Here is an 8,079-nt window from a genome sequence, read left to right on the forward strand (position 1 = left end):
ATGATAATTACAATGGTAATAATCTTTATGATTGATATAATAATTATGGTAGTAACTAAATTTTCACGTGTTATTAATTTAATTATGGAGTGTTTGTTTCTATCAAATAACGGACGTTGGTAGAAGATAAACAAATACACCTAACCCGATATAGTGTAATGGAACACCTTTTCAACTATTTCAAATAAAATTACGAAAAGTAATTATAGATATGACTCGTATTTGAGATTCACATCGGTAATTATAGAATATAATGAACTGAACACAAATACAAGCTAAAGACACAGTGAAAAACCAGGAAAAAAAATGAAAAATCAACCTGGGTGTTTCACGAAATTGATATCTACTTTATAATTAAGTATTCTACATCCTCTTATAAACATATTTTTCTAAGAAAACAAAAAAAAAAACAAAAGAGAAAAGGTATTTTACAATATCCTTACCAATTAGAAGTTAGCAATCTAAATGGCTTTGAATCTTGTTATTTGTTTACTCTATTCAAATAATGAATCAAATTCTTGCGAACTGCCATTATAAAAACATACACTCCTCTTCTGTGGAAATATTTTGGAATCTTCAATTATACAAATAAGAAGACAAAAAAAAAAAAAAAAAAAACCTAAAAAGATGTATCACTTTTGCTTCTTGAAGAGCAAAACAAAAAAGGCAGAAAAAGATGGTTCACACAGGAAGCAAATACTTTTTAGTAGGAAAGAATAAGAGGAACAAACAATTAATGATAATAAGCCGGATGGGTTGGGCTTGGACATATTTTCATTGCAGCAATTTTCACAACCTAAAACGATATTTTATTAAGTCTCAACACACATATTTGAATATGTAAATCAATATGGTGTTGATGTAATATCATTATCATCATCACTATTATCATTAGTATCCTCATTAATATTGTTACTATTATGTTCTTAATAGTCGAATTATGCGATCAAATAAGTGTCGATGAACGTCTATCGAAACTACATTAAAAAGGGGAAAAAACAAGAATCATATGCCGTGTTTGGAATTGATCCTATTTTTGTTTTTCACATTTTTTGAGAAAAAAATAAAAACGTTTCTAAAACGGCGTTTGGCGCAATAAAAACAAAAAAGAGAAATGAAAATGATTTTTTGATTTAGTGTAAAATGAGAGAAAAATGAAAAACGACTTTTAGTCGTATTTTATTTTTTATTTTCATTTTTTCCTCTCTCCAGCAGAGAGAGAGAGAGAGATACATTAATGATTTTTTTACACTGAAAATAATCTCTTAATAAAACTACCAAATACATTTTTAAAAATAATTTCTGTATGAGATTGAAAACATTTTTATTTTTATTTTCATATAAAAAAATAAAATCATAACGCGCCCATAAATTCATTATCCAGCAAGTTACTTTCAAGAGAATAATCTTTTCCGTTAACTTGCTTTTTTTTTTTTCGCGTTTCCTTGAATAGTAAAAACTTTGTTTTTTTTTTTTCCCCCTTTATCAGTGTACTGAAATAACCCAGGAAAAGAAAGTAACAAAAGCTGGTAAAACTACAAATTATAACATAACCAAAAGATAATAATTCCATTACTCAATCTTCAGAAACTTTAAAGAGCAAAAGAGAAAGGAACATTGTTCAAATATTCAAGGTCCAAAAACTTTTGCACTGACCAAACCATCTAAATACGTCTATATTAACTGAACAACATTAATAAACAAGAAACCATAATTAATAACGACTAATCCTATTTAGAACAGATGGAGAGCGTTAAAAGGCCCAGAAGGATCAAGTTGTTTGCACAAACCGAGATATGTAAGATAAAGAACTCGATTCTTGGCACCAGTGCGATGATTCCTTGAATGCTTACAGAAGTACTTCAACTGCTCAAGCGTCAAACACTTAAGAAACCTTCCCAAAAGCAAGAACAGCCAATTTATCTCCCTCTTCTTCTCCGCCACAACCGGCTTTACGCAGCCCTTCTCCTCGCAATACTTGCAGTCTGGAAATTCAGGGTTTTCCCACTCCTCCGGTGCCCTATCACTCATACCGGCCTTTTTATCGGCAATGAATTTCCACAGCTTTTGAAATTCCTCCGGCAGATTGTACACGATCTCGAACCGTCGGTCGCACTGCTTGCATTGCATCTCGCCGGTGTTTGTCACGATGTTTCGAGACAGCAAGTAGTCGAGGCTGTGCACGGTGGCGCGGCGGGGGGGGGCCCCGGGGAAGAGTACTGGGACAGTCTCGCTCTTTCCCGGTCGACGACCCTGGGGTTGGTTGCGACGTGTGCGGGTTAGGCGGGTGGACTGGCGGGCTGGTGGAGCTAGGCAATGGACGGGAGGCAGCCAGGGAGCTAAATTAGGGTTTTGGGATGGTTGAAGTTGATATTGATAATTTTGTTGAAGTTGTGGAGTTTGGGATAAAAGTAGTCCCTGCATTGAAGGGTACTGTGGCTGCGGCGGCGGCGGTCGAAGCCTGCAGCTCGGAGGGGAGAGTTTGAGAGCAAGGAAATCATCGTCGTCCTCCATTAACTCCCAGTCGATTCTCATCATCTTGTGATCTGTTTCGTTCATCATGATGGTGACGCGAAAAACCCTAATTTTCAAGAAAGAGGAGAAAGGTGACAAACAATTTCTTTAGACAAGTCTTATGAATGTGGTGAGCCAAAAAAAAAAAGTATGAAAATGTAAGAAAATATATGATTAGAAAGAAGAATAAGTAAATAAAGTGAGTCAAAGAACCAGAGACTTCCACCAAAAAGAAACAAAAAATTATAATAAAAATAAGGATATATATATATATATATATATATACACAGATAAACATACACGGATTGCCTACCAATGAAGTTATGAAATTAGGGTCAAAGACATTACCTTTTTAATTATATGTCTACCAGAAAAGCAAGAGTGAAATTATGATTATGAGAAGCGAGATGCATTGAATGAAAAGGCAATATAAAAAAGGAAAGAAAAAAAATCATGTGAATTTCTTCTTCGCCAAAGGAATAAATGACTTTAACAAAGAGAGAAGCTTAAGACAATGAACGAAGACAGATGAAAAAGGAAAAGCAGGGATGACACTCACGCACCAAAGAATTTGTCTCACCAATGCAGTGTACGAAAAAAGTTGAGAATTTCCCTCAACTATATATAAACATGACGTCTATGGGGATTTTTTTTATAGTGAAAAGAGACAAATTAAAATATATGGATTTGAATTTTTATCATATTAATATTATTTTTAGTCAAAGAACTCTACAAGTCAAAAGGAGTAAAAATCGAGAGCCTGCATTTACGTAAGTTCAACAATTTCTCTTTTTTATTAAAAAAAAGATAAAAAAAACGACACAACTAGCGTCAAAGATATTTAACAAATTAAGATAGTAATTGAAGGGTCGGCAAATTAGTTATCTAGAGCCGTAATTCTAGCACATTTTGCCCGTAAAAAATTGCACTACGTCTAACAACTAACTTTTTGAATGGAAAGAGTACTGATTAAGAGTACAGATTTTTTTTTTGGGGGACAATTACCGGTACATATATTAGCGACAAAGAAGTAGAACTAGAAGACATAAATCTATGGTCTAATATAATTGTAAATGATCCTCAAATACAAGGTATTCGATCACATATCAAGATTGAATCCACCAATAAAGACCAATGAAGCATAAGAACACGAGTTCTGAAACTAAAGGGAAAAAAACCCACTCAGCACATTAATAATCGAGCATAATAAAAGCTCGTTTGTTATATATGATCTAATATAATCACAAATGACCACTAAATGTAAGGATATTCGATCACAAATAAATATTGAACCTACTAATAAAGAAAAATGAAGTACAAAGACAAACATGATTGCTGAAACCTAAAGAAAAAAGCCCGCTCAGCTCATTAATAATCAAGCATGACAAAAACTCTTTTTGATAAAACCACTACAAATGGAGCAACAAATCTGGGGATTTAGTCACACTAACACCCCATAAAATCTAACTCAGCATGATAAATAAAGCAAGCAATAGTGTGGACAATGAAATTCTCAAATCTCGTAACATAAGAACTTTTACAGCATGAACACTAGATAAAAACACAATGATATATCATTAATAAGCACACCTTCCTCACCCAACATAACATCAGAGTTAACTCAACGTCACTTATAACTAGAAAAGTAAGGGAGAAATATGTAAATGTGACTTAAGAAATGTCGTCATTATATCTTTGTCACCGAATAGTATAAACTTAATATTTATGTCACCCAATTCACCAAAAAATATCTTGTTAATATATTTCCAACTGTAATCACGTGCCTTGCTTATATGTTGTGTTTAGAACTAGGGAAATAGTAGAAAATATGCAAATATGAAAAGCTTAAGAAAGTATATAGGTTAATTTTTAGTTATAAAAATTAATAGGTCATAACTTGTCAAGTTATGGTTAATAACCAGATAAGTTATGGATAAACTTGTCAAGTTATGGTTCACAGCAAGACAAGTTATGGACAATTATGGACAATAACTTGTCAAGTTATGGTTCATAACCAGACTAGTTATGGACGAAAACAGTAATTTAGCCTATTTATTAACTTATGTAAACTATTGGCCTATTAATTTTAATTCATCTCAAATCTTGACATATTTTCCTCTTTCTCCCTTAGAACTATAGTGATTTGTTAAGGGAAAAGGAGACAAACCCTTTTGATGTTTGGCTTACAAATATTGGCCCGCTAATTTTTAATCAAATAACTATACTAGTCAAAAAAGCATTAATAAAAAATAAAAATAAAAATTTAGATTCATGCACTTTTTAAATAAATTCAACAATTTTCTCTTTTTCTTAACATTAGACTTTGTCAAAATGCAAAATCATAACAAAATTAAAATATGTATATATATATGTATAAAATTGACGTAATCTAATACAGATTTGATATTACAAAATAAAGCATTTTCAATAAGTAGCGGAGGAGCCACTTCACGAAGAGGGGGCAGCCACCCCAGTCAACTTTTCAAAATTTAATTTTGCAGCTCTGAATCTTTTCAGTAAATTTTAGTTGTGCCTCTATGTTATTATAAAAACTATAAATGTGCCCCACTCAATAAATCAAATGTCTTTTGTCTCCATTTTACAAGAAATATTATAATTGTGTTCACTCAATAATTAAAACATATAACTACGCTCCATTTAATAAAATACTATTTCTAATTGTTCACCTGTGCCCCATGTTGAAAACCTCTTTTAGCTCTGCAATTTGCAGCCGCCCTTACCAATCTTTTTTTTTTTTTTTTAAATAAAACTTTTTTTATTTTCCCGTGTTACCACTATTGAGATTCGGTTTTTTCATTTATATATGTCCATTAAACTTTACACATTTTTGTGTTTATTTTTTATTTTCGAAAAAGTAATGTATGTCCCCATTAAAGTAGAAAAGCATACTCCACCACTGAATATAGGATTTTTTTTTTTTTTTTTCACAGCACAAAATTCTCAATTGTCTTATTGACTGTACTCTCTATGATGAAAAATCCACTAATTTGGTACAATCATATACAATCTATATATAAATGTTGCAGACAATAATTTCTCTATGATGAAAAATCCACTAATTTGGTACAATCATAAACAATCTATATATAAATGTTGCAGACATAAAATTGAATTATTGACTAGCAACTTGCATGTAGTGGGGTTCGGATTAAGAAATATGAGATATTTATAACTAGAAAATTAAAATATTGACAAAAAATTTCTTAGACATGCATCTGTGGAAGCTCAACCGACTATTGTTAGAATATTATATTCCCATTCAAATACGAACTCGGGAGTCTCTCCAATAACCGGATCTTCATCTTAACGAAGCTCCATAATCCTTGGCATTTGAAATCTTTTCCTGATTTTGTGTAACTAAATTCTAGTTCAACTTTATCAATTTGTTTCGTTACTAATATTAACGAAATAGTCTCAACTCTCAACCGGTATCTAGTATGTATATATATATATATATATATATATATATCAAATATTCATAAATAATACTATTAACTGCCACAGGCGATATAGCAGCGTCGTCGATCGGGCTTGTATTCACTTTTCAACTTGCGAGTGCTAGTTTTGTTGTTCGATATTTGGAGTCTTGTCTTGGATCGTTATAAATTGCTACCTTAAAAATTAAAGGTTAATATCTTTTTTAATTACCAAATTCAGAAGGAAATTTTTTTATAAAAAAAATTAAGACTACAAAGTGCATTTTCTTTTTACATACTTTAACACAATTTAAACTCAATATGATGTAAACACTATTGCCTAAAAACTCTTGACAAATTTTGTTATTATTGTTGCTGTTTTTAAAACGATTTTATTAGCGGAATTGGAATAGGTAAAGATCGTGTATAACAAATTTTTTTCACAATATAAGGCTCCGTTCACTTTGCTGATTCGAGTTTAGAATTCGAGTTTTTCTACAGTAAAAAGCTCTCACAAATAATCACATCTAACTTTTTTGCTACAGTAAAAAGCTCTCACATAAAGTCACATCTAACTTTTTTACTACAGTAAAAAGTTCTCACATAAAGTCACATCTCAATTCGAATCAGCGAAGTGAACGGGGCCTAAGTAATCCTATTATTTACATACCCGGATGAAGCAATTTCGTAAAATCCGAAAAATTCTCCAACAATTTTTTAGCGGTCGACTTTAATGTACCTTTTTGAGTTTTTTTCCCTTAAACATTATTCGAGTTTAGTGATAAAATAATCGGTTATTTGTCAGATATCGTGTTATTTCCTTTTCATCCTTCCGAATATATATTATCCATTCCGGAAAAAAAAAAAAAAAAAGAAGTAACAAAAACTCGCAAGACTACAAGTAATAACCAAAAGGTAATAAATTCCATTCAATCTTTGAAAGCTTCAAGAGCAAATTAGAAAGCAACATAGATCTATTAATTAAAGGTCCAAAAACTTTGCACTGACCATAAGAAACCATTAATAATCCTCTCCTAATTAGACCAAATCGAGAGCGTCAAAAGGCCCAGAAGGATCGAGTTGTTTGCACAAACCGAGATATGTAAGATAAAGAACTCGATTCTTGGCACCAGTGCGATGATTCCTTGAATGCTTGCAGAAGTACTTCAACTGCTCAAGCGTCAAACACCCAAGAAACCTTCCCAAAAGCAAGAACAGCCAATTTATCTCCCTCTTCTTCTCCGCCACAACCGGCTTTACGCAGCCCTTCTGCTCGCAATACTTGCAGTCTGGAAATTCAGGGTTTTTCCACTCCTCCGGTGCCCTATCGCTCATACCCGCCTTTTTATCCGCAATGAATTTCCACAGCTTTTGAAATTCCTCCGGCAGGTTGTACCCAATTTCGAACCGTCGGTCGCACTGCTTGCATTGCACCTCGCCGGTGATTGTCACGATCTTTCGAGACAGCAAGTAGTCGAGGCTGTGCACGGTGGCGCGGTGGGTAGTGGCCCAGGGAAAGAACACCGGGACAGTCTCGCTCTTTCCTGGTCGAAGCACCTGGGCTTGGTTGCGACGTGTTCGGGTTAGGCGGGTGGATTGGCGGGCTGGTGGTGTTAGATAGTGGACGGGAGGCAGCCAGGCAGCTAAATTAGGGTTTTGGGATGGTTGAAGTTGATATTGATAATTTTGTTGAAGTTGTGGGGTTTGACACAACAGTAGTGCCTGCATTGAGGGGAATGGCTGCGGCTGCGGCTGCGGAGGTCGAGGCCTGCTGATCGGTGGAGAGAGCGAGAGAGCGAGGAAATCGTCGCTGTCGTCCATTAATTCCCAGTTGTTTCTCGTCATCTTGTGAGCTTTTGTGATGTTGACGAGAGAAAACCCTAATTTTCAAGAAAGAAAAGAAAGGTGGCAAAAAATTGTCTTTAGACAAGAGTTTGATGTGTGTGTTGAACCAAAAGAATACATAATCATGACAGATAAGGAAGTTAATGGAGATAGAATTTGCTTCTTATTTGCAGACTTACAAATCCAAGAAGTGAATTCACACAAGCGTGAGAGTCCTCAGTTAGTCTCCTTCCTACAAAAAAAGGGAAAAAAAATACATATATATATATATATATATACACAC

The 8,079-nt window shown here is 33.7% G+C and overlaps 2 protein-coding genes across 2 annotated transcripts; both read right to left on the reverse strand.

Annotated features, from left to right (window-relative positions):
• Window positions 1-1,734: 1,734 nt before the first annotated feature.
• Window positions 1,735-2,636, reverse strand: LOC21402986. The gene has a single exon (XM_010101589.2). It carries the CDS (start codon window positions 2,560-2,562, stop codon window positions 1,735-1,737), a length of 828 nt encoding a protein of 275 aa, XP_010099891.1. The 5' UTR covers window positions 2,563-2,636.
• A 4,353-nt stretch (window positions 2,637-6,989) lies between these two features.
• On the reverse strand, window positions 6,990-7,796 carry LOC21402987. The gene has a single exon (XM_010101590.1). It carries the CDS (start codon window positions 7,794-7,796, stop codon window positions 6,990-6,992), a length of 807 nt encoding a protein of 268 aa, XP_010099892.1.
• Between the last annotated feature and the right edge of the window lie 283 nt (window positions 7,797-8,079).

The sequence above is a fragment of the Morus notabilis genome, unplaced genomic scaffold, assembly GCF_000414095.1.
Source record: "Morus notabilis unplaced genomic scaffold, ASM41409v2 Scaffold604, whole genome shotgun sequence".
Classification (NCBI taxonomy): Eukaryota; Viridiplantae; Streptophyta; class Magnoliopsida; order Rosales; family Moraceae; genus Morus; species Morus notabilis.

Coding starts and splice junctions, on each gene's coding strand:
- LOC21402987 (XM_010101590.1), bottom strand. CDS start 7,796: ATGACGAGAAACAACTGGGAATTAATGGACGACAGCGACGATTTCCTC.
- LOC21402986 (XM_010101589.2), bottom strand. CDS start 2,562: ATGATGAACGAAACAGATCACAAGATGATGAGAATCGACTGGGAGTTA.